General features: G+C 46.4%; 1 protein-coding gene and 1 long non-coding RNA gene across 8 annotated transcripts in view; one reads left to right on the top strand and one right to left on the bottom strand.

Annotated features, from left to right (window-relative positions):
- Positions 1 to 23,956, top strand: part of LOC110399648 — a 141,380-nt gene extending 117,424 nt beyond the window's left edge. Inside the window, exons 14-17 of the long non-coding RNA XR_002439321.1 lie at positions 1,509 to 1,589; positions 16,940 to 17,047; positions 18,999 to 19,079; positions 23,825 to 23,956. This is a non-coding gene — a long non-coding RNA (uncharacterized LOC110399648). The remainder of the gene's footprint in view (positions 1 to 1,508; positions 1,590 to 16,939; positions 17,048 to 18,998; positions 19,080 to 23,824) is intronic.
- The window catches only part of ERBB4 (erb-b2 receptor tyrosine kinase 4), a 538,439-nt gene continuing 531,051 nt past the window's right edge, over positions 18,203 to 25,590 (bottom strand). For 6 of the 7 annotated variants that reach the window (XM_021398689.1, XM_021398691.1, XM_021398692.1 and 3 more), the window contains one exon: positions 18,203 to 25,319. In XM_021398689.1, the coding sequence (XP_021254364.1) occupies positions 24,883 to 25,319 (437 nt within the window). In that variant the 3' untranslated portion in view covers positions 18,203 to 24,882. The remainder of the gene's footprint in view (positions 25,320 to 25,590) is intronic. The other variant, XM_021398690.1, reaches the window with a different exon arrangement.

The raw sequence follows: 25,590 nt of genomic DNA, 5'->3' as shown, positions 1-25,590 counted from the left end.
CTTAGGAAATGTAGCTTAGCACCAGACGCTGAGGAATCAGACAAACTTTAGATCACATCCAATTTAAATCAGACCCAAGAATCCAGAAACATAGCAAAATTACTATGAGTAAGTGCTTCATCCTTACCTCATTTGGGGTCAACAGGGATCTGTGGGTGCTGAGGAAGCGATAAGCAGGAGTGTGAGCAGGCACTCTACCCCAGCCCCACCAGCAAGTCAGGCAGCAACTTCCTCTAACTCTTAAATAATGCAGCAGTGCTATCACTGTGGGTGCTAATTGCTGGCGCAGCCTGAATTATGGAGTCATAAACAGAGAACATTTAGTATTGCATGGGGGATTATTTACAGTAGAGAAGTGAGTACAGAATTCTCGGAGTGATTTCAGGGTGGATTTCGCATTTAACTTAGGATAACTACCTTGATAAAAGCCCTGAGAGAATAATTCCATCTTGTAGCTTTTTCATGATTGCTATTGTACAGGTTACAGATCTTACACTTTTCATTTAGATATGCTAAGTAGGTTTTTTCTTCTGTTAATAATGAGAAAATTTCCCCTTTTTTGTATGCTTTTCAGAATTAAAATTAGCATTAACATTGTTTGGCTAGCTGGTTGTGAAGGGAATTTCAATATGTGAGCAAGAAAGTTAATTTCATTTTTAAAAGAGTACTGATGGGTGTAGAAAAGCCATGCAAAGGAGAATTTGTGTGGTCTCTCTTCTCTGCAGCAGATTTATGAGTGGTTTGCAATGATAAAATCCTTCTCTTTTTGCAGAAGAAAAATTTGGGACACCCCTGACAGGTTTAGTGTCCTCATTCTGTGAAACTCTTCCAGGTGTCATCCAGTTTTCTAGAAATGCAGATTCCAAATCTGGTGCTTTAGCCGAGGCCTTTCCCCCACTGCAGAGAGCAGAAGGATTGTTTCATGTACCTTGCAGGCAAAACAAACCCTATTCCTGTTGAGGAGCATTCTGGTGTTTGGGGCTAGAGCTCTCATTTGTTAAATCCTTGTCAGTTCCAGGTCTATTCTCCAAAGAATGTGTCATTCTTCCTCAGTTTACAAAATCTGCACTTAATAAGCCTGCTTTCTGTTTCACCAGATCATTAATTAAAGTATTAAATAGTGCAGCTCCCTGTGGAATGTGGGTCCGTCCCACCATTTCAGCAGTGAAACATTGATAACTGCTTTCCATGTACTGCTTCCCAACTTTTGCATTTTTCCTGCAATGTGAAATTCCCTTGCTTCCTTAATTCAGCCAGGAGAATGCTATAAAAAACAATGTCTGAAGTAAGGATATATTATATTTGCTTCTGTTCTTCTACGAAACCTGTCACTCCCTCATAGCAAGAAATTGTATTGGTTTGGCACAATTTGTTCTTGAGAAATCCGTAGTGGCTGCTATTGAAGTCCTGCTTTCTCCGAGGTACAATACATTGTGTCCAACTGCTTATTTCATTTTTCCTTCTTTTCCCAGGATTTCATGTTGCTTCTTTGTCACTTTTTCTTTCAGAGAAGGAGCCCAAACCAAGACCTGTGGATTTGAAGAAATGGACTCTGAAAATGCCCGTCCCACGCGTCCATGCTGTTTGAGGTAGGGAAGGGAATGGTTTTGTGCAAGGGCCTGAGGCAGAAGCTCTGTGTTTGAGTCTGCCACATTGCCTGGGTGACAGATCTCAGTGACCCAAGGCTCTTTGCAGAAGGTTTGCAGATAGGCCTTCCCTGCTCACACAGTTCTCACCAGTGTTTTCCTTTTTTTTTTCCTCGCTCTCAAACTGTGAGTCAAGGACTACCAGCTTAAGAACTCAGAACTGACCCTGATTCTTAAACGTGATTTAGTTTCAAGTATAAACTTTACAGGCAGTTACAAAATGAAAGCTATCTGTTACAGAAAATTGTGCTGTTTTCTCACTTTTCCTCAATTCCCTCTGCTGTAAAACGAGGTCAGGAATGTGATGAAGCTAACATCATTAATGGTTGCAAAGTGTTTTGAGATCCCTGAATGGAAGGGCTTATATAAGCAGGAAGGCCTTATTAGGATAATTATAATTGCCAACTATAGTGGCACCATATAGATCACTTAATGAATTATTTGGCTTCTCCTTTCTCTCTCTCCTCCTCAGCTCCCCAGAGCAACGTAAACAGACCAATTTTAATTGGCAACTTTCATTTCTAGCAAATGGATTTTTCACTGAAGTTCAAACGCAGCATCAACATTTAGAAAATGCAAGTTGGTTTCAGATCAATTGGAGTTTGCAGAGCTATGATAAAGAGGAAAGTGTTTACACTCTTTGAACTATAGAGGAGCACACTCTGAACCTGCCTTTTGAATTATGAGCACTTCTCTCTCCATTACCTTGCAGTGTGTTCACTGCAAGAGCTGTCTGTGCTCAGCTGTTGACAGATGCTTTTTGCTAATACGACGAAGGTGAATTGAAGACTTATGTTGGCAACTGACATCATATAGCTAATGGTCTCTGTGGAGCAAAAGAAGTCCCCTTTATAGCTTGATCTCCCAGTGCCATCATCTACTCCCTCAGTTTTGCCAGCATTTTGCTTGCATTGATTTGGATGTTTGGTCTTCTAGAATTGACCTAGACGTGGGATTAGGAAACCAGCCCTTGCTGTTTTACTAGGACTTAAAGGAATGTTGGTAATTACTCACTTCTTTCCTGTAAAACAAAAGTCAGCTGCAGTAGCTGCTCATGTTCATCCCCATGAGTGAGAAGTGCCGACTTCATAAAAATGGCTTAAGAAAGCTATTAAGATTTAGGAAATTATGATCCCCTCGTTTGGTATCTTGCGGCCACTAATACTGGTGCTTAAATCAGTAGGGCCTGTTGTTGAGCCCTGAAAATCCTTTCTGATGTGCAGTGTGGACTCATCTGGAAATGGCAAAGGTGTTGTCTGCTGTAGAGGTGGTTTTTCTTTACTTTCTTACTTATTCTGGGTTCCTTAGGTGTGGTCATTGCAGTTGCTGATATGTGCATTAAAACACTATGCATCTAATTTGTACGACTGTCCTAACAAGTAACGAAACCACAGCTTTTAGCTGCTCTCAAAAGCTGCTGAAGTTTCCCATGTACTATTCTTTAGAATATTTGCCTCTGGGTAGATCACAGCGGGCTGGGTTATGATTTTAGAATACAGGAGATGTCAGATGGGTAAATCCTGAATTATGTCTCAGTGTCTTCCTGAAGCAGAAAAATGGGCTGGTTTTCAGCTGCTCCCCTTCCCATCCCAAGCATATACTTGGTGGAAAGAACAACTTATCCTGTAGAGCTGCTGCCAGGTATTTAGGACAAGTTTAAAACGTATCACACACTGTTATCCTTCTTAAAGATAATGCTGATGTTTACAGTCCCTGGAAGCCCTTAGATAAATGTACTCTGTCCAGGTTGCCTGCCTTGAATCCAAAATGCTACGGCAGGAATCACATTCCACAGAAGACTATTAGCTATGGTCTTGCTACAGCAGAGTTCTGTTGCATGTCTAGTTAGCTTTGTGTCTCACTGATATGTGTATATGTGTCAAAAAGCATGCTGAGATTGGACTCCCAGAACATCACTGGGTCTCTGGGTGATGCTGCCTCCTCTCTGCTCTCTGTTGAGCCTCAGGATAGTGAAATGAGGAATTTGAGCTAAGTAGTTATGTTGGACCAAGAAACAGCAGGATCAGTTTTCTGTTGTATTGGAATAACCACTGCAGCAGGTTTGGAGGGGATCAGTTCTCTGTGTTCTTAGTACAATGACAAGCATGTGTCTTGGTAAACTGAGCTCTCTACGTACTATTCCTGTGAAGCTGGCAGTGGGTTTGGGTGATTCTCACTGGTTTTAGTCACCCTGTTTCCATGCAGATTGAGAATGTCAAGGTAGGATGCAGAGCCATATAAGCATCTGTAGCAACACTGTGTTTGACATGGGGAGCATTTATTTGTGAGAGAGGTTGCTAGCCGTGGTGACAGCTTCCATTTTTTCCCCAATGAAAAGTTATTTTTAAAGGCCTTTCCCTCCGGTTAAAACAGAAGTTTTTAATATTGAAGGTACATTGACCAACCAATTTAAAAGAAGAGGTTTGGAGAAAAGCTTAATAGTTTGAAATGGAGATGAAAGACTTTGTATTGGACTGAATGGAGTGTTTTACCCAAAATGACATTGTGAGGGTTTGTTGTTGTTGACTGAAAGATTACTTTTATTTGGGCTGGAGTTAATTGTTTTGTTTCAGCATTACAGACCATTGCATAATTCCAGAGAGACACAGGCAGGGGAAACTCTAACAATTGTTTCTTAGCTCTGGGTGGTGAAGCTAAGGGAATTAATTCTTGGACTGGAATTTTTTCTGCAGATTTCCCATGCTTTGTGCATTTTGGCTAATCTTTGCCTCTTGCTCCCTTACAGTAACCTTCTTTGAATACCTGCTGTAGCACTGCCTGTAATTAGTGAATTGTGCAGCAGTTATTTTGTTTCTTAGTGTTTATTTTTATTACTCCATGTACAAACTGGTGAGCCTTGGGTATTGCTAAGGAGAAGGAAACTTGGGTCAAGTGTGCTGCTGGGAGGGACAAGGTGCTGGGAAGGAGCTGCGGGAGCTCCCCACTGTCCTCACTCATTGCAAGCAACAAAACCAGAAGGCAGCACACCATTCCGTACAGTCAGCCTGCTGTTATCCTGATCTAGCATGACAAATTGGTGTTCCCGGAGTGGCAGCAGAGTAATCAGACTGTGACAAATGGTTTACTTAGAGCAATTTGTTTTCATTTTACTGAAAATTTCCGCAGTCTTTACAAAAGGTTCTCCCTGCCTCCCCGCTCCCACCACCTTCTTTATGGTATTTGCATGATACTGGAGGCACTGGTGCCTCCAACTTGCCTCGGTCTTGGGGACTTCCCTGCCTTCCCTCCCCAGCTCTCAGCCCATTCTTGCATGGGGCATTTCAGTGGCATTACATGGTTACAGCTCAGCTGGGTTCACATGCATGTCTTTTCTGACAGCTACAGAAATGGGTGAAGCCTGCTCTGCACAGGAAGGTGATTGCCTCTGGCAATGAAAGGAAACAGACTGGAGCCAGGGGCTCTGTGCTGTGGGGAAGGCGGGCAGGGAAGGGTTAGGCATGTGACAGGGGACCCTGCAGCAGTGCTCAACATTAAACAGGGGTTTTTAGGATATCTGTTGACACTGTCCACTCAGCGCACTTCTCTGAGATTATGCACCAGGATGGGTTTGGTACCAAACCTGGCTGGCAGACCAGTGTCATCCAGATCTGTTTAGGTTCTGGCTTCTTTACGGCCTAGTCTTTTCCAGAAATGCATTGCTGCCCAGGGCAGAGTCCCTGTGGGTCAGCAGACGAGATGTGTATTGCTGCATACCTTTGAAGCAACACCAGAACCCACAAAAATAATGATCTGGGGAATGCTGGAGTGCAAGCCTTTCTTCAAAACAAGCAGTGGGCTTGGTGCACTGTGGGTTGCAGTAGTGGAGCCAGGGATTTTCCTCCACTGTGCTGCCTGTGGTTGCTGCTTTTTTGGTCACGCCGACCAGTTCAATGCAGTGACCGCTGCGTCCCCTTCCCAGCCACCACCGACACTCCCCGAGAGCTGGCTGCAGGCAGCCCAGCCCCATGCCTGTGCTTTGTCACAGCTGCGGCCGTACCTGGGGGGACCACAGTGCCCCTTGGGGTCCTGGCAGTGTAAGGGCTTCCCTTGAATGAAATTCCCATTGTGCTGGCGCTTAGCTCTTTGCAGAAATCCTTAGAAACGACACAGCGGGGTGTAACTAACTGTTGCCCACGGGAACGTGCCCCTGGCCTTGGATGGAACGAGCTTTCTGGTATTTGCTCGCAGAGCAAAATGACTTAAGTAAGACCGTTATCACAACGTGGTTTTCATAATGCATTAGCAAACATAATAAAGCGATGGAAAATCACTTGCACAAATCAGACATCCATAAATAGGCTCAAATAGTATGTTTGACTCTCAGTTGGAGTGAATAATTTATCAGCTGATTAAATCTGGTTGTTTAGCACAACCTGCCAGTAGTTTTCCAGTGCATGTTCTTACTGTCCATATATCTCCATTAGATTGACAGATCTGGGTGGTTCAGAATGGTAATAGTCAGGGAAATGCCATGTGTTAGTAAATAAAGCCAATTTACAGCATTGGGGCACCACTCTCAGGTAACTGAACTCCAAATGTGAGCTCCTGTGCTCTGGTGCACTCTGCACAGCCACCTCATCTGGCACCAGCAGGCCTGGAGCTCCGTCCCAGCACCTTGGAGGCCAGTGCAGGATCCTGGGGTGCTAGTCCTGCAGCAAAACCGGAGCTGACATTGTGCCCTGCTGGTGGGCTGCTGCTGGGTGCTGTGTTGCACAGGGCCAGCAAGGAAGGTGGGTTCCCCACTCCTCAAGTATGTGCTGTACCATTTCATCTGTGCAGTCAGAGTGTGGTCAATGGAAAAGGGTGATGCTGGTGCTGGATTCATTGCTTTACTCTGCAAACAGGATAAGTGTACAGAAATGCAAATACAGATGCTCTCTGGATCTCTTTGGCTTCTTTCTGCACTAAGGAACATGCCAAAGACCTGTTGCTTAGCATGGTAGTTCTGACAGATTTGCAGTACTGGGTCAATACCTCTTGTATTGAACTCCTCTATGGGCAGACATAAGTGCAAGTGTAGACTAAGTGTGAAAATCACTGTATATCAGTGTCTAAAAGCAAGTGTACAACATGCACAGCTTTGACAAGTCAATAAGTTAGCGTTAGCATTGTTATTGTGTACTGGAAATATTTCCCATGCCTGTCTCACAGTGTTGGCAGGCTAGGACCCATAATAAGCAACATTTTATAGGAATAAAATGCATTTTTTTCCTGTATTATATTGCTGCTAAATTAGATCTCAGCCTACACTGGCAGAAGAGAGGGAAATCCCAGGCAGCTCCCAGGGAGAGACAGTGCTTTTTGAAAGGAGGGAGGGTTTGGATACACCAGGAACAAAATCACTTTTTTTCACTCAGTGGCAGTGTTGCTTATTTAGAAAATCAGAGGGGTTTCTCTAGCATTTCCTCCTGCTCTAGAGAACTGTTGGCAGTTTTCAGCCCAGCCTGGGCTAAGCACTGCGTGGTTCTGGGCTGGCTGGACGTGACACGTGCGGGATGTTAGTCTGAGACTGGAGCTGGGTCTTGCCTTCTACCAGAAGAATTACTTTAAAGCTCAGATTCACTGGATCAGGTCTTCCAGGAAAGCATCAAAATGCTGATCCAGAGCAGTTCTGTTCTGCCCTCTTTGGGTTTGTTTACCCTGCTGAGGCTTCTGATGACATTAGCGCTAGTGCATGCGTTTGTGTCTTGTTCTAACTGTGGTTACTGTGATGAAAGGACGACTTCTTCCCAAATTACTTTCTTGGCTTCAGCTGGGTGCTGTGGATCATCTCTTCCCCTCCCATGGGGATAAAAAAGAAATTATTCTTTACACCTAATGCACTGAAATAGTGCCGAGGAGTATGTGCCGAGGAGTATGTGCCGAGCTTGTCTTGAAAGAAGGCCTCAGAGTTCAGGGCCAGGGTTCACAAACAGCACTGTTTTCTGTGCATCGTTAAGTATCAATCTCGAAGCTGTGCCTGGGTGTTGTTGCTTATGCATCGCTAGGATGACATTTGACACCTCAAGTAGGAAAGTCAAATTGTGGTCTGTGGCAAAGCTGCTGCACGTTCATCAGTTAGTGATGAGCTAGTTAGCGATAAGTGATGGGTGTCCAGCCCTTTGGGTGGTATCCCAAGGAAACAGGTAGGGTCACATCCTTTACCCATCTGCTTCAGCCCACATGTGTTGACTTAAGTGGGGTTAAGGCAATTTACCAGCTTTGAGCCTCAGAAGAAAGTGTATTTCCTGGTCTGTTAGCAGCAAGATTAGAGCCTGGAAGAGTTGTTCAGCTGTGAATATGTAGTGTGTTCGGTGCTGATTCCCTGCAGGCTGCCTTGTGCTTGCGAGCTGAGCTCACTGCTTACTTGTGGTCAGCCTATGGTCCCAGTGTGTGTTTCAGCATTTGTTTGCTGCCTGCTTTTCACTTCCAAGCTTAGCGTGGCTGCTGGTGAGTTTACATGGCCCTCTCTGCCTACCCCAAAGAAGACCATGAACTTCTTAATCATTGATATTTTAATGTCATCATTTAGAAAACAGAGGTTTTCTGCTGGTAGTGCCACAGCACATCCTGACACCACACTAGGTTGTGATTTTGAGCATCACACCACAGTGTGATGCCCCCGGTTGATGCCACATTGGCTTTAGTGCATCACTGTGTTTTAACATTGCTTGTAGCTTCGTGGCTGCATGAAGAAGGGATGGGGGTGTCCAGGAAGGCCTGATTTCCGAAAAAGGAAGCAATACATTATTGGAGAGGTGTAGCGGTAACCTTGTACTCACAGAGTCTGAGAGTTTGCTGTGTGAGCCTTCACCCACTGAGGTGTTTGGGTGCACCTGGCAGGGAGAGGTAGTGGCTGCATGCGCAGCCCAGGCTTTGTGTCTCCTAAAGGTGTGAACGTGCCAACCAGCACACCCAGAGGGGTATAAGTAATGCTGGAAAATGCAGATGGATACCCATCTTCATTTCCTCTGAGGCAAGGAGGACTGACCGTCTGAAACTTGGTCTGAAAGAAGAAAAATCTTCATTTTTACTCTTTATTACAAGAGAGCTGAAAGCAGCCCACATTGTCTCCAAAATGGGAAGCATGGCACAGTCAGCATTACATTTCTTTTCTGGATGCTAGAAAATGACCTTCATAGCTCACTTGAGGCTTTGTCTCTTTAGAGTTATGGGCCATTCTCTTGTTAGTGGTAATAAACTGCATTATATTCCACTTCACACTGATGGGGTCTTTCTACATAAAGGCGGGGAACTTTAAGAGGAAAAAAAAAAAGGAAAAAGGGTTAGTGAGTTTAAAAATGTGCCCATTAAAAAGGATATAAAAAGGAAAGATCTCGTATCACTTCTCAAATTATATGTGTTGTATTAATAAGCCATTATGTTTAATTGAACACTATTTGTAAGTGATGCATACATGTTGTTTGGCGTGTTACTACATCATACATGTGGGGCTTTGCTGTGCCCATGGGAGGCAGAGGCAGTGCCTCATACTGCAGCCACTATCAAATTTAGGGCTCTGTTTTTAAATGACCCTGCCTGAATAGCAGAGACCAGGACAGTGTGTTAGTGCAAGCCCAAAACCTTGCTGATGTTGGTGCTGTGCCTTTAAATAATGCCCAGAAGTCCCCTTATCTGCCCTCTGCACTTCTGGCCTCCTGACAGGCCTGTAATTAGCACAGATTTTTTACATTCGTGGACAGATTGGAAATTTGGAGAGCACTTAATGAAAGAGGTCAGTTACCTTGACCAGGATGAAATTGCAGTTAGAGGACATTTCTTGCTCCTAAGGCTGGCAGCAGACAAATACATGAATGTTAACGTACTGCACGCAGAAATGCAAACACTGCTGCTAACATGTGCAAGGCAAGGGCCTTGCATTCGGCATGACACCAGCCCCATAGATGAAAATCTTCTTTTGGGGACATCTCCTCCTAGAGTTACTAAGGCAGCCCCATGTATAGAAATACCAGTTGTGAGGAGCTGGATTAGCTCCGGGTCCAGGACCCCGGGTCCAAATGAACTAGCACCCTTCCATAGGCTTTGAGCCAGAGTAGGGGCAAGCCATGTGTGTCCTTTATGGCAGGGCCAGCATGTTGTCCAGCTGTAGAGCTGTTGCATTGACCCCAAAGGGTGGTGGTGCTAAAGCCAGTTTTTCCCCTAGGTTCCTGCCTCGGGGAGCTAGTTTTGGTGGGGAAATAGTTGGTGGCTTGGTTTGCAATCGGGAACCAACCGGGGCCTCCAAGGTCAGCGCTCATTTTGGTTGAGCAGTAGGTGCATAATGCATTTTTATTTATGTGTTTTGATCTCTCAGACAATGCTGAATCACGATGTAAGAAAAATAAGAAACCTGCACTACAAATCCTCCAAACAACCATTAATCTGGGAAAGCTCAGATCCTTCTGTTTCTGGATCTCTTAGGCGTAGTTAATGCATAATGGGAGAAGAAGCAAGACCCTGGTAATAATTACACACTTAGGATTGAATCTTATGATCGTAGCTGCAAGGGTTCTTACACTAATGTGCAAAACAACACATCCTATGCTCGTAAAAAGAAAAAAGCAAAGGATGCCTTTTAAACATTTATTTTTACTGTGTGTATTTAATACTAAAAGTGATTATAGCACATTGCTCTTCACCTTAATTGTTTGGCAAATGTCACAGTGTAAAAGCAAATCCCTCTCTTGCACTTACAGAATGCCGTGACATTCTCATGCTGCCGAGGAGCCCCCGCATGGTGCTCAGGAGGGCCCCTTCTCTGTAGCGGTCTGTGAGCATTTCATGAGCCTTTTCACGCCAGAACATCTTTCAGAGAGGAGGAAATTATTTCATTGCCAGTTCTCTTACTGCTGGAGACTGAAGCAGAGATGAAGCTCCGGGTCCCTGAGGTGCATGAATCCTTGTGTGGTGCAGACCTGGGTTTAGCCTGCCTGACTGCCAACAGCAGAGCTCCTTTCTGCCACACTGACTAACATGGTGTATGCTCAGAAGAGATGAGTGTCTGTTTAGCTCCAGACAGTGGATATATGTCTGCATGTGTGCGCTACTACCATATGTTTTAAGCTGGCATAAGGCCAGGACCATATGTCTCTGTAAAGTCTGTATCCCTCCATGTGTACATAAAAAGCCGGGCTGCTTTCATGCTGCAGAAGCCAGCTCTAAGTGTGAGCTGTCATGGGGACCTTTGATTTATATGACCTTTTCTCTTGGTGGCTCTTTGTGTAGGATTTCTGTGTGTGAAATCAGTGATGGATGGCAATCTGCTGGGCTGCAAGGAGAGAGCTCGGCCTGTAACCCCCAACAGCTACAGGCTCCTGTGCGGTGTTACAGGTGAGGGAGGTTTTAATTTGAGAGAGCCTGTACTCAGCAGTGGTCCAGAGCCCTGCCACATCTTCTCCATCGGTCCCGTTTGTTCCCTTTGGAAGAAAAATGACTGGGAAGCTCTTGGTAGTGCAGGGGAAGCCAAGAGAGGTAGCTGAGTGTACCTGCTGGCTGCAGCAAGCTCCTGGCTGACTGCAGCCTCGTCCCCATGTGGGACCAAGGCAAAGAGCAGAGAAACAGTGACCCTAGGGAGGCTGAGAGAAGGGGTTTATGCATGGGCCCTGGTGTTTGGAGATCAGCTTAACCTCAGAGCAGGGTGAGCAGTGCATTGGCTGCGCACTGCTGCATGCTCATCTCCAGAAATTACACAGCCCCATTCTCACCTAGTGTGTGTCTGTCCCTTCCCCATCCTCCTGTTTGCCTTTTTCTGTCTCCAAAGAAATCACTAAGGGAGAGATACGTTACTTTCCAGCATCACGCTGACCCCCTTTCTCCTCCCCACAAGCCTTGAAATTAATTAAATGATGTCACGCTTGATTTTATCTGATTTGGAAGCAATTCATCACCCTTTTGCTGGTTCTATTAGTCCAAGCGATCAGCACATTAATTCATTTGTGAGACTAAGCTCAAGGGTAATTACAGTGAGGAAGCTTAATGCCTAAACGTGTTAATGTCTGTAATCAGAACTATTTTCTCAGTGCAGAACAATTGTTAGACAATTACACTTGGATGTGATTGCCCTGGTAGGCAACAGACGTGGTGTCAAGAGGGGAACAGCCAAAGCTTGTTTTCGAAGTGCTGTGTTATCAGCAAATCCGTCTCTTTGCAGTCTCTCTCTTGCTGGATTCTGCGCAACTTGCCCCTTCCTCAGGTTTTGCATTATTAATTAAGTTGAAAAGTCATCCCTGTCTCTTTTTCAGACTGGGCAGTGTGGGGCACAGAGGAAAATAGATGCCTTTGCTTTTTTTTTTCCTAATAGACATGTCACAGGCTTTTGTTTCTGGTGTCCTTGTTTATATGTGTGGAGAGAAATGAAGAGTTTAATAGGCTGCCCTTTGCCTCCCAGCAGACCCAGTTCTTTTCCATGCCCACATTTTCTGGCCAGGAGAAGTCTCAGACCAGATGAACTTTGGGGTGGAGATTGTTCCTCCTCTCCTTATGGTGCACTTGTTATTGACCTCCTGGTGGGGAAGCATCCTACCAGGGGGGGATCCCAGATGCATCCTACAAGAAAAGCAGGTGGTGATTGAGGGACCCACATGAGCACAGTGGGACACACAAGCATAGCAAGGAGGCACTGGGCTGGTTGGTTTCCTCTTGCTCTCCCCTCCTCTGACCGAGCTGTCGGTGTGTTGTGTGAACAGAAAACTCCTGGTTTTCTATCAGGTGTCCTAGGCACGTAGCAGTGAGCATGTGGACCTAGGGAAGGCTGGGGAACCCAACACCAGCAAAGCAGTGCTGCTTGTTCTGGGAAGCTTGGCCTCATGGGACTGCTGATCCCCCCCCTCCCCCTTCCTCTGTTCCTCACGCTGGTGTGTGCCATTTGCAGGCAGATTTCCTTTGGCCTCTGCCTCCTACTATTTTTCCCTCTAAACATGAGTATGATTTTGCTGCAGTCTTGTGGAGCTGGAAGGTGTGTTTGGGCAGAGGGGGTGGCTGGGGACCCCACAGAAGCCATTCCTCTTCTTGGGCAACCACAGTGATCTCTGCTGTCACCAGGCGAGTCTGAGTGCTTGTGCTCTGCTGCCAGGGAGAGGTTTTATTCCAGCTCATCCTGGAGGTCCTCTAATATATTGGGCACTGTACCTTGCAGAAATTCTCATTTGTGGTAATGTCCCATACGCTGCTGGTCTTGAAAAATGCAGTTCTTGGTACCTGAAGAAAAGCCTCCAGCTGTGCTGGATTTTGGCAGTGTCCTCAGAGGCCCCTCTGTTAGCCCTTAGCAGCCCTCAACAAATGAGCCAGGGGAGGAAATGAGTTTACAATGATGTGTTGTGCAAACATGGTGAAGCCTGTGCTGGTGGCAGCCACGAGAAGAGCTATCTGCTCAGATAGTTTTAGAGGCTGTCTGTGCTCAGAGAAAGGTAAGAAGAAATCTGAAGTTTCTGTTGTTAGTAGTGGTATAGAAGAACAACAAATGTTTGCTTTTCCTCAAGAGAGTAAGCTTCTCTGATCTCTGGCTGGACTCGCACAGGGGCCATGACAGTGACCTTCTGTCTGTGCATCCAATGTAGAAAGACTGTATTAACACCTCCCTGCTTTTCTGAAGCCTAGGCTATAACAAAACCAATTTCTTGCCCTTTCATGTTCTCCTGGCAGATCTTTGAATAATGCTATTTCCCACATCCAAGAGCCGAAGTGGTCTGCGTTGGGTTGATGAGGGCTGTAGGATATGAATGCCACCCCTCTGCCTTCCCATCTCCTGGGCAAGCAGCAAGCAAAGCCCTGGGACTGTAGGGGCATCTTGTGCTACAGTGCAGCATGTCACTTGCTTGGCAAGGATGCTGTCCTGGAAATCAGGAGGTCAGGATTTATTTGGCAGCTCTGGCATCAGCTTGCTGAGAAGCTCAGGGACCTTTTACCTGCCCTCTATTTTCAATTCAAAGCCCCTTTGGTTCTAACCTTAACCCTTATTCCTCAAAATTAGTCTCAAGTTCTGAAGATACCATTTGAAACTACAGTATTCAAATAATAGCTTCTAAAATGCCGCCTCCTCCTCCTCTTTTTTCTTTTATTAACAGCTATAGAATAGATCTAATGTGACAGGAAACATCTTCCATTGTTTCTCCCCTATATTTGACTGAAATGAAGCTGCCCGCCTGCACAGTGGTACCCACCTCTGAATAGTTTGCTATTCTGGTCCCTGTACAATTTGGAGACCGACAACTTACACTTAACTATAGGAGCATCAGCCACTTTGCAAAGTTCTCCCGGGCCTTTCAAGTTGCCAGTGAGGAGCAAGATGAAGGCCAGCTCCAAGCCTGCAGTGCCAATGCTTGGTATGATGCCTGAGGGGTCTCCAGACTGAAATGATCCCTGCTTCCCTCTCTCCCCGCTTACCAGCATGCCCAGCGTCCCACCCACCAAAGCTGTCTTCATCCATCCGTCCACTGCTCGACGTGATGTACTGCTGTGCCCGTGCCCTGTTCCATGCAGTCTGTGAGCAGCGGTGACTGTGGCTGTGTGGGCAGCAGGGCTGGGCTAACTTGTGGTCCTCCTGCTGCCCCTAAGGACCTGGGGCCAGCTCAGACCATGGTATGTCTGCATTCGATCCACACTGGGAAATCATCCGGTTGTTACTCCGGCCTTCACGTGTGATCATTTTCTCCTTCATGTTCAGTCAAAATGAGCATGTTTTGCCTTTCTCTGTAAACAATGCAAATGCAGTGCAAACATGTCACTGTCTGCTGCTCAGTACTTCTGCGTAGTCTGACAATCCTGTACGGAGCAGATAAAATGGTAGAGAAAGAAAGCTCTTACTTCATTTCTCTTTTCTGGCAAAGACAATACATCTGGTGGCAGGATGTTCAATCTGGCTGCCCCAGATAGGCAGACATCTCATGGGCAGCTCTTGCTCATACCACCTCTGTTGGGGTCCTGAAGGCATCGCAGTCCCTCCTCCCTGCCACAACTCCTGGTTCCTGCGTGGAAAGCATCACGAACACCAAGCAGGTGGAGTGGGCAACCTTTCATAGAATCATAGCCTTCAGGTAAGGCTGATTTGTCTCTACTTATTGTTAAGCCATATTAAGCACATATTCATTAACTACAGTTCATTCTCTTTGGCTTGACAGGACTCTGGGGTGCTACAACTCTTATTTGAAACAAATTATTGCTGTGGCATTCTGTGTAGCTAACGACAGGGAAGCCTGAACCTGGCAAGTGCTACCTTAAAAAGTAATAGAAGAAGGAAACAAAATGCCTGGAGAAGCTGTGCCATCCATAGCAAAAGGACAAGCAATGGGCGTGTAAATACCATGATAAGCTGCTCTACAGGGCACCCAATAAGTGCTATAATGAAAGGGTCCAGATTGCATGTTTCCCAGCTCCTGCAGTGGTAGCATGGAACATGAGTTTGCACAGGAAAGTGTCTAGTCTCCTTCCTTGTGCCAACGAAGCATGGCACAGCAGCCGACTGCCCAGGCTGCACACCTCAGGCAGGCTGTGCTTTCCTGGGCGGGTCTTCTCCATCTGCTGAGGCTGCTCTGTGCGGAGCCAGCAGTGTGTGCGGCACTGTTTCCCACTGACCAGTGCGGTATTTGAGAGGTTGGGTTGAGCTGCCAGCAAGTGGGGTTACACTGTGTACATTTGCTTTCCATATTGCCCTCCCTGTGCCGTGATGCCTTCGGCTGTGGTTCAGCTGCCAAGGAAGGTGGGAGAGTCCTGTGCTCCCCGGCTCCATGTGGGCCAGAAGGAGAGAGGCAGAGAAACGGAGAAGGAGGCAGGTGCTAATACTGCACGTGGTGAAAGAGATCAGCTGGCTTGTCATGCTGCACAGCCCTCCTGCCCTTCCTGGTCCCACTCCCTGCCTTGTCAGGAGCGCACTTGGATGGAAAGGTCTGAAAAATCAGGACCGTTTCTATTCTGTGGGAACAAAAGGTTTCCTTTGTTGTAATTCCACTGTTCTGCTCTGCACAAGGCCCTCGCATGGGGCCCTGCAACGTGTCCTGCATAATGGGGACAAAAGCAGATTACTATGGGGATGCCTGAAAGGGAGCCATGACTTGTTCCCTTGTTGCTACAATCTTGTTTACAGGCTGTGCTTTGCAGGGAGCAATTCATATAGGTTTCTTTTGCATTATAATAGTAAAGATGTTTCTTGGTGGAAAAAAAAGGAAAACAAATACAAAATAGGGGAGAGGGTGAGGTGAGGATTTATCACAGAGATGAACATAGCTTTGCCTGAACCAGTTTACGCTGTTTGTACGATTTATGCTAAACGAAACGATCAGTTTCTGCTTCCCAAACATTGTCTCCCAGTGCCATGGGCCTGATTCACCACAACGGCTCGATTGGAAGGGGTGGGGCTCAGAGGCAGTGTTAGACTCCTTTTGCTGCTGGCTCATGACAGGAGAGAGCAGGGACAGCAGCTGGGCTCTGCTAAGACTGGGCTGCTGCAGTTCTCCGCTTGGTGTTGGTAGTGGGTTTTTTTGGCAAATATTTGGGAAAATTGTTAGAGGTCACGTTTAACACATGCTTAATAGCTTCGGCAGCCCTCTTGTTACCTGTATCTCTGCCTGTGATCTTGGTACCTCTGCTGCCGCTCTGGTGGCCTCCAGCATCTGCCACTGCAGTGTGTGCAGCAACAGAAAGGTGAGTGTGCACAACAGGTTGGCACCACGGAGTGCTGGCTGTCCCCTGAAGTAAGGGGCCATTTGGGTTAATTTCTCACATCCCCATCGTGTTGTAATGCCCATCTCCTGAGTTGTTTCTCTATCTGCTGTGTTTCTGTGTGGTTGCTGAGACAAGCTTGAGGCTGTCCCCGTGCCAGTCTGGCTGTTAGCTAGTGGCCCATGGCCTGGGACTGCAGCCTCAGTGTCTGCACTGCCAGCTGGATGGGTTTCAGGCTGTTGTCCTTTACTCTTTTGACTTTTCTAGCTTCAGGCAGCAACTTCCAAAATTCTTCCTGGGCCAATCAGAGCACTGATAAAGGGAACACCTTCAGCCACTGTGACTTAACAGCATGCAGCCACCTCAAGTGGCACTGTGATTTTTTAATTATCTGATGGGATTTACTTGATGAGCTCCATGCATGGGGCTGTAGCTGAAATCTGGTGGGACAAAGTACCAAGGATGTGCAGGCTGCTCAGTTCTGCTGCTAAACCTACGCTGTGCATTGGGCAGCCAGGGGCGTCTTCACATGTGGTCCTTCGCAGCGTGGTAGGATAGGATTTTATTTTTATGTTATTATTTTATTTTACTGCATTTTCTTCTGAAATGAATCCTTGTGTCTGATTAATTTCATATGTACTTGCCCATCTGTTTCATAACAGGCATGGATGACCCCTTGTAGCTGTCAGTGCAGCACGAAACTGCTTGCAATAGCTCAGGTGTGCTTTTCAGTAGCAGCTTACACATCTGAATTTAACAGCCTTGCAGAGGTGAGTGAGTGGCAGTGGGCTTTAATTAACACTGTTTCACTGGAAAATAGCTGCTTGATTAATGCTGCTTTTTTTCCTCTTTTGCCCAGGTAAATAAAACTCTCCTGGGGACAGTGAATTGCGGTGGGGGCTGTATTTAATAACATGCTCATCCTTTTTTTTTTTTTTTTTTGCTTTCATTTGGCTGAAATGTATTTGTTCTGAAGCATTGCAGAAGTAGTGCTGTAATGATGCCGTGAGTTTCCTTGCTGTCATATCTCAGGCTTTGTGGCTGCAAGCCATTTCCTCACTGCCATATAAGTCCAGCTGTGTCCTTTCATGCCATGTGCATCCCAGAGTGCAGCCAGGGCTCTGATGTCCCCTTGGCTGAGCAGGGTGCTGTGGCTGTGCACCTTGCAGCTAGCAAGCCGGCCTTCATCTGGCCCTGTGGAAAGCACAGGTAACAATCCCTACCTTTGTAGCGCATGCACACTGACACATGCACAAGTGCTGGCTTTGCAGCATGCAGTGCTAAGCCTCTCTGGCTGCAGCCACACATAGCTCAGGGAATGGCACGGTGCTGCTTAGTGACCTTCCCCGAGTGCTGGCTATGAAGCTCTGAGGTCGTTCCTGAAACAAATAGTTGCAATCCAGGGAGACTGAAGTATTTTAACATGCGTCTCAAAGAGCCAAGTGACCTTTACTGTTTCTCAGTAAGTTTAAAATGCTCTCTAGAGTGCTGGTAATGCGGTTAGCTGGAGAGACAGATCCAGAGCATTCTGCTGTCGGTGTCTGCCAAACCCTGGCATTGGGTTTTTGCAGCTTAATAAACCACACCCCCCTCCCAGCAAAGCTGCAACCAACCTGGCTGGGGCAGCTGTGGGCAGAGGGTTCGGTGTGCTGCAGGAGGTGCACAGGGCATGAGCTGGCGCACAGCACTCGTGGTAGCTGTGCAGAGGAGTGTTCAGTGCAGCGGGAGCCGGGGCTGTGCTGGGATACCAGAACTGGGGTTTCAGTTGGGCTGTGCGCCTAGTCCTCGGGCACCCACTATGATAGGGCCATGCCTCTGGGGCACTGCTGTCACAGGTGGTTTAGGCAGTAGGGCTGACCTCCTGGCAGCCCTCTCAGTGTTGCTGGCAACGCTCCATCCTTGTGAAGAAATTCCACACGGAGGTGTTTTGTTTCATATTTTATTGAATTTCATTTATATTAAATTAAAAATATATTTCTGACAGATTCATGTAACAAAAAGGCAGAACAGTTTTCAAATTGTTCAGCTGGGATGAGCGTGGGTTGATGCAAGGTGGGTCGCAGTCTACATTTGCCTCAACAAACAGGTAAAGCTCTATCCCAAGGACCAGGAGGAGAAACTCGGGACTGCACACGGGGGAAAAAGTATAACCACACAAAGAGAAGGTCTGCAGGCTTCTCCCCAGCCTCCAAACAAGACAAAAGGGGAGGGAAGGAAAAAAGAAAACAAACGAGAAACTATGAAAAGAAGGGAAATTATGCTAAAATATGCACCTAATATTAACCCAGGTCAGTGTTTTAACAGTGCATAATCCTCAATAGCTAAAATATGAGAAACGAAAGGTTAAAGTAACATTACGCCACACACAATTGGCATACCCTACTGTGTAAGCAAGTGCAGAAAGTCTGAACACACCACAATAGTGCTAAAACACAGAATCACACAGAATGACAAAAATGGTATTTCTAACCAAAAGCAGAGGGTGGGAAGGGAAAGAAAGAAAAGGGGGGGAAAGCGCATAAATCACAAGCAAATTACCTATATACAAATCAACCCTAAGGACAATTATGTTCCAAATAATGGTGACCACAAGGAAAATAAAAGCAACATTATCCTTATTTACAAATGCAACTAGCTGTGTCTTTAACAAGCTATAAAAATACTATTCACATTTTCAAAGTAACATACAGTAGTTTTTGTATTTTTGTATTTTTGTTTCAGAAAGGCAGCTAACTCTGAATGCATCACTTTGCACGAAATGAGCGTCTTCCCCAACAAACTGATGCTCCTCTTCTTCTGAAGGTACTTCTAAGGCAGAATTACTGTGTAATAACCTCTTTGCGCTGTTAGAACCCAGACAACTGCCCCAAACCCAGAGCCCTCCCCACCTCTGCTTCTTGCTGCGGGGTTGTGCCCACCTGGCAGGAGCGCTGCTGCGCCTGCATCGCCTCCCAGCTGGGGCCCAGCCTTGCTGTCCTCTGAGCTTGGGAACTTGAGCTTCACTCAAAAGAATACATAGCTTGAGGACCACAAGGTCAGGAAATGTATCTTGGGTAGCTCTGTTTTTACAAAGAGACTTCTTTCTCCTCCGTACCCTAGGGTTGCTACCTCTTTAGAAACTCCAGCTTGCAATGTTGGGGAAATATCAAAAACTGGGCAGAAGAAAAAAACAAACTAAAACAAAATGTTAAAACCATTGTGAATAATGTTTCAAATGTGCACCAATTTCCAACATCGAAATGCTATTAAAAACTGCAATTTGTGTTTACAATAATCTGCATTTTCAGTATTCCCCACCACAAAAAGACAAGTACCTAGCAACCACTTTCTGCCCCATCTCCCAAGGAACGCTGCTTTGAGTGCATTCAAAGTTAGCTACCCCTTACACAGCTGCTCAGTATTAATCGACCCATTTAACAGCAGTACCAGCTTATGCTACATATGTCATAGTACCTTACCTCAAAGGAACGGCGTACATATCTACATTTATAAAATACCATTCACAGTTTATTACTGTGGTTATCCCAAAAGGGTTTAGTCTTCGGCGTGCTATGGATTATAATCAGGTGTTTTATCCCTAAGAGGGCTCACAGCCTGGGCAGGGCACTGGAACAGAAGTGCTGCCATCAGCAAGAGGCTGCTGTGCAGGGTACACCTTGGCCCTGGCGGTTTCATCTGCAACATGTCTGGAGCACAATCTCATGGCTTTTTTTACTGGGAGAGGGAGGACCGGGGCTGCAACTACTCCCATGGCGTAATACCTTACATATATCTAAAATCTCTCTACCAAGGTCCAAAGCTCTCTAATTATACAGAAGAAAAAAAATGTAGTGATAAGTCTTCACACTTCCTAATTTGGTTAATGTCCTTAGCTTCCGCCTCACTTTTCCTCCTGGCTTAGCACAGACCTCCACCAGCTGGGCCCACCTCTTCAGCTTGCCTCTGCATTTCAGGAAGTCCCCCTGCCATCAGTCAGACTTTTAATGGTTCCCCAGAGCATGCTCTGCATTGTCCCAGCCTACACACTGATCCCAGCTATGGCCATAGGATGAATGGAGACACCTTAACTTCAGCCTTACCTTCTGGCCCTCTCCCCAGGAGCAGCAAGCCCCCTCACGTCGTCAGGCACAAAGCTCCAGGGCGGTAGAGGAGTATGACCTTGTGCTTCAGCAAAATGGCTTGTGTCCACCTTCATTCTTGGACATTCTGGAGTTGCTTCTAACCATGGAACTATTCCTGATTTGAAAAACCCATTTTAACGGTGGCCATTTCTATTTGTGTTACACTTAGCAGAAGACCAAACAAAAACACGAGGGCATGTTCTGAGCAGCTGAAGCTGCTGTCATGGACAGCCGTGCTTCTTAGCATGTGAGGAAATGTAACACTGCAGCCATCCAGCCCGACTGTGTGCGGCCCTGGCTTTTGGAATTGATGTTTGAACGCAAATCCAGAATGTGTAATAACAGATGAGCTGTTCTTCCAGCAGCAGAGGCCTACAATCCAGAATAATGGGTACACTACAAGTGACAGACCTAGAAATGAGTAGGTGTACAGTCTTTTCATATTATTGCAAGTAAAAACATCTCTTAAAAATGCTGGTGGAAGAGACCTCCGGGTAATGTCATCTGTTCTGAGGTGATGGTCTTTCTTTAAGAGCCCAAGAGGTCACTGATCACCCAAGGCCTGACTAGTTCTTGTTAAAGCCTGTTGTCTACAGTTTCCCCTCGCGATAAAGAGCCTTCAAAGGAGATGATCACCTACCTGAGCTTGTACCTCCCACCCAGCTCTCAATTGGAAATAAGCACTGGATCCCCTGTGTGTGCACAGGCTGCCTGCCCCAGTGGCATTATCACAACTGCCCTGCTCACACCATTTCTGGGCTTCTCCTCACTACACCAGAGACCCACATGAAATGAGATCACTGTGTACAGTCCCTGCTGGCAGGAGAGCATTTCCACCAGTAAGTGGTGGGATCCAGGGTCAGCACAACCATTTGTTTTGTAGGAGAAGAAAGATCACTGAGCTGAGCTTAGGGTACCCGGAACAGCTCCATATGATGACCCCCCCCCTCCAGTCACTGCTATGCACTCCAGACAAGTTGTAAATACTCCACTACATCTGAGCAAATGGCCATATATGCTTCACTCCTTAGCTACTGTGCAGAAAAACAAAATTATAACTGTTTGATTATAGCAAATCAATGAGCTGCAGCTTCCACATCTGTCTGAACTGGCCCTCAGCTTGGCAGGTAACATCTAAGACAATCACTGCAAGAGATATAAGGTGAAAACCAGCTGTTGCTCTCCTTCATTTAGCACATTTGCCTTAGAAAAAAGCTGATAGAGGTATCTGCTTTTGAGAAGTGGTGCAATGCTTTTCTCTTGTGCATGAGCGAAAGGAAAACATCTACCAATAAGTATCCACCTATTAAAATCCATGGGAGCTGATGGTGGTGTGTACAGATACCACTGCAGAACCACAGAATTAATCAGAGATAGACAAAATAATTTTGCTGGTGCCCAACAACTGCTTTGTGCTGACAAAATGCACTGTCTGGATAGGCCCCAGTGTGAGGTGACGCCCCCCCCCCCCCCCCCGCGTGCTGCCGCCCTCCACGCTACCAAGTGTCCCACTGTCAACGATTAAAATGAATAAATAATTCAAGCTACGTAAGAAATGTTAAAATGTTAAAGAACACTGTTATTTACATTTTGATTATTTCTAACACCAGTCCTACTTACTTAATTACCAGAGAAACAACCAGGTCTCCACCTTCCATGAGCAGCTGTTTTTGGAGAAGCGTGTACCTCTCCCCCAGTTACTTTCACATGCCCCTCTCTGAATTCATGCACAAGCAGCACCACCATTGTTCTTCTCCATGAGGAGTTACTCTGTTGTATGACGTGTTCAGGGACAAATCCCCCACCCCTTCCCCCTCTGCTCCACCTACCTACATCACCTAAGCTGCTTCTCTGCTGTCAGGACATCCACAGTCCTTGGCCGGACTTTGTCCCCCAGCAGCTTGGCAACTGCAGCCCAACCTCTCAGAGCTTTGCTCATCCTTCAGCACTGTCACCAGCAAACCTTCCAGGAGCAGGGTCCCCAGGACGTCGTGTTCCTTCCTCTTTTTCTAATCCCATGATCACGAGGAAGTTACAGAGGGCATCAGGAGGAGACACGGCCTCTGAGCTGTGTGACACTCCTTGACCATTGATCTCACCTCAGTTGTGTGCTGGTCCTTTGTTCTGTTCCCATCTGGCCCAGCATCTCCCTTCAGTAGCTCCACAGAGCTGTGCCGGCTGTTGTCACGCTCCCCATCCCCATACCAGCTTTACAGCAGGCCTAGTAGTGCCCTGCAGCTGGAGGTGTGCTCAGCTGGCTCAAGCTGGCCTGGACACATGTGACACAGAAGCAGGCTATTGGAAGACCCAGCCCTAGCTCAGCAATCACACGTTTCCTTTCCACCACCAAGCCTGCCAACTACCCAGCACTGACACCTCCTTATACCTTTGTCAAGCTGCCCCTGAGCCACCAGGACTGCAGCGAATATTGCATGGTTCTTACTCCTTCCTCCACACCCTTATGATTGAAGATGGCAAGCTGTGTTCATAGGCAGGATTTTGGAGGAACTGGATAAAATTTCCAGACCACCGGTTGTTGCTGGTTTTGTTGGCCAGCTTACCCCAAAGATCTTGACATTAATAGTAGTGAAGTGCATACAGTGAAATACTGCTCTCCAACAGGTATTACTTCCCCTTTTAAAAGCCTTAATGAGACACAGACAGCTCTTCACAGGCACCTAATGCAGCCTGAAGATTTTCGGTGGGAACTAGGTACACATATGCTCACACAGGCAGTCTTGGCACACCAGGAGTGAGCCATCAGCAGCACTGGCCCTTGCTCCACCCTTTCCAGCTCCATCTGCTGAAAACATCCCCACCTGTGGCTGGAGGTTCCTTCTGAACAGGAGGATGGGGGTGTGTGCAGGTGTCTACCTAAAAACCGAGGCTGATGAAAGCAGAACCAAGTGCAGGGAGACCGACTCATACCTATTTACATTTTTTGACTGAAAGCTCTGTGAGTCATGCACATTTTGACTTAGCAAACACCTCATACACTGTGTTCTGTGACAGAGTAATCCTCCCGTTACAAAAAGCATTCCGTACTGTGCTGCACACCTGAGCAAGGCATTCTCCTCCTCAGATCCCTTCCAGGGCTTGCTGTGCTGTCCTTCATGTGGCAGCAGTAAGAGCTGGCTGCTCTGTCACCATATTCTCTGAAACAGTCAATGCAATGCCTCTCCGAACTGGTGGACATCGTACCAAAGACTTGATTTGCTTCATTTTGGCATTTCCACAGTCATCCTTTACATATAATTCACTTTTTTAAATTTAAAATTATTATTTTTTATTTTGCTGGTCACTTCCATATTGCTTCATTCAAAATCCAGAAAACAGTTCAAATAAAATCAGAGCTTAAGTGCAAACTAACTTTCCAGTGAACTTGTATGTGCGTTTTCTCCAGTCCAGTGTCTTTCTTTCTTCCAGTTTCAAGGACCCGTCCCACCACCACCCCACAGAGTGCCAGGCTGACTTCATGACCCACAGCCAACTCTGCAGTGCTCCATCTCATTCTCAGTGTTGCCTGACAGCATCCCCAACCGACTACCTTCATGATGGTGAAGAAGAAAAAAAGGGAAGAATTTATTTGCATTTATGGACCTATGTTCAGCGGGTATAAAACAGGAAAATGGAGTCTTTTACGTACAAGTCTTGATTTCTTGGCCTGTCTTTTAGGTTCAAGAAGAACATGTTGGGGGTGGGGCTTTGTTACTCATTTCTGAAAGGATTTTTCTGTTTAAAATGTTTGTCCTGTTCGCACATATACAAAAATGGTCATGTCACGCACCAGTTCTCAGGTAGAGTCTCTGCGGTTAGGAAGTGGCATAAAATCATGGTGTGGCTCAGAACAAGGAGTTAGCCGGCTCTCAGAGTCACATCATCATTTCTTGGAAAGCCACGATGTAGATCTGAACGATTATGAAAAGCCAAGTTAGCCATTTTCAGTCGCTGGGATAGAAAGTGTTAGAGAAAGAAACTGGATTCTCAATCTCAATTACTGTGCTATTACACATGATATAAAAATTGTCCATTTTTCCCCCTGATGGAAACTGCATTGAGATTTCCAGGAATGCTGTACAGACTCATCAGTTCCTCCTGAGAGAGACAGCCTCTCTGTGGCTTCTCCTACAGTGTCTGGGTGGAATCACTGAGACTAGCTTGACAGCAGGCAACACTGCCATAGTCCTTCCCGGTACCGTCTGGCTTCTCTGACCATCTGCCCCTTGGATCTGTGGAAGGCAAGAAACACCAGGCTGTACACTCCTCCTTTCAGCCTCCTTCCTTCCTTTCTTTCAGGTTCCCAACCCAATCTGCAAATGAATCCAAGACATCCTTTCACTTGGAAATATCAAAAATGGGTGAACTGGCAAGAAGAGGAAGCTCATGGGAGGAAAAAAGGGAAGCAGGGAAGGGAGAAGGAGAAAAAGAGAAAGAGTGAGGCAGCTAGAAGGGGTTGCCTTTCCACTTCTATAAGACCGCGGTTACTACACCACTGTGTTCCGGTGTCTGTAGGGCGGTGGGGGCAGCACAGTGCCAGGCTTCAGGGAGAACTCAGAGAGGTATTCAGGATTCTCTGCCACAATGGGCCGGATCCGTCCGTTCTGTTTGTAAAAGTATTTTGTGCTGTACTCTTGCAGGTAGTCCGGGTGCTGGAGAGTGCTTCGTGGGGGCAGGCTATGATTCCAGTAGTCTGGGTTGTCAAAGGCCTTCTTGGCTTTCTCTGGCAAATTGTTCTTCAGGTACTCAGTGTTTTCTAAGGTGTTTGCAAAAGTGTTGAGGTACAATGGCTCATTCACGTACTCATCCTCTGCTTTGGGCTGCCCATTTGGAGCGTTGTGATACTCTGGGTTGTCCACAGCTTGGAGATCTCCGTTCTTCCGTCGGGAGACAAATGGGTTCTCTTCCACTGGATTCAGGTAATCTACAGAAAGATAAAAAATCAATCAGGAGAGAGTGAGAAAAGAGCATCCATGTAGCAAGCACCATTGTTATGTTACCATCAGACTGCACCAGAACCAGTCAGACTAGTGCCTCCTTCCACTCAGCTGTTCCTAGAACTTTAGGTGACATCAGGTGCCATCTATGCTGAACACATGCTAGCTAAAAGTGAAGAATTCACAACCTAAACAGACAATATGGATTAAAATGAAGAGCTGGGACCCTGGTAGACAGTGACTCATCAAAAACAGCTG

Source organism: Numida meleagris, chromosome 5 (genome assembly GCF_002078875.1).
Source record: "Numida meleagris isolate 19003 breed g44 Domestic line chromosome 5, NumMel1.0, whole genome shotgun sequence".
NCBI classification, from domain to species: Eukaryota; Metazoa; Chordata; class Aves; order Galliformes; family Numididae; genus Numida; species Numida meleagris.
Note: the sequence above shows the minus strand (reverse complement) of the source record. Positions and strands in the feature narration are given on the sequence as shown.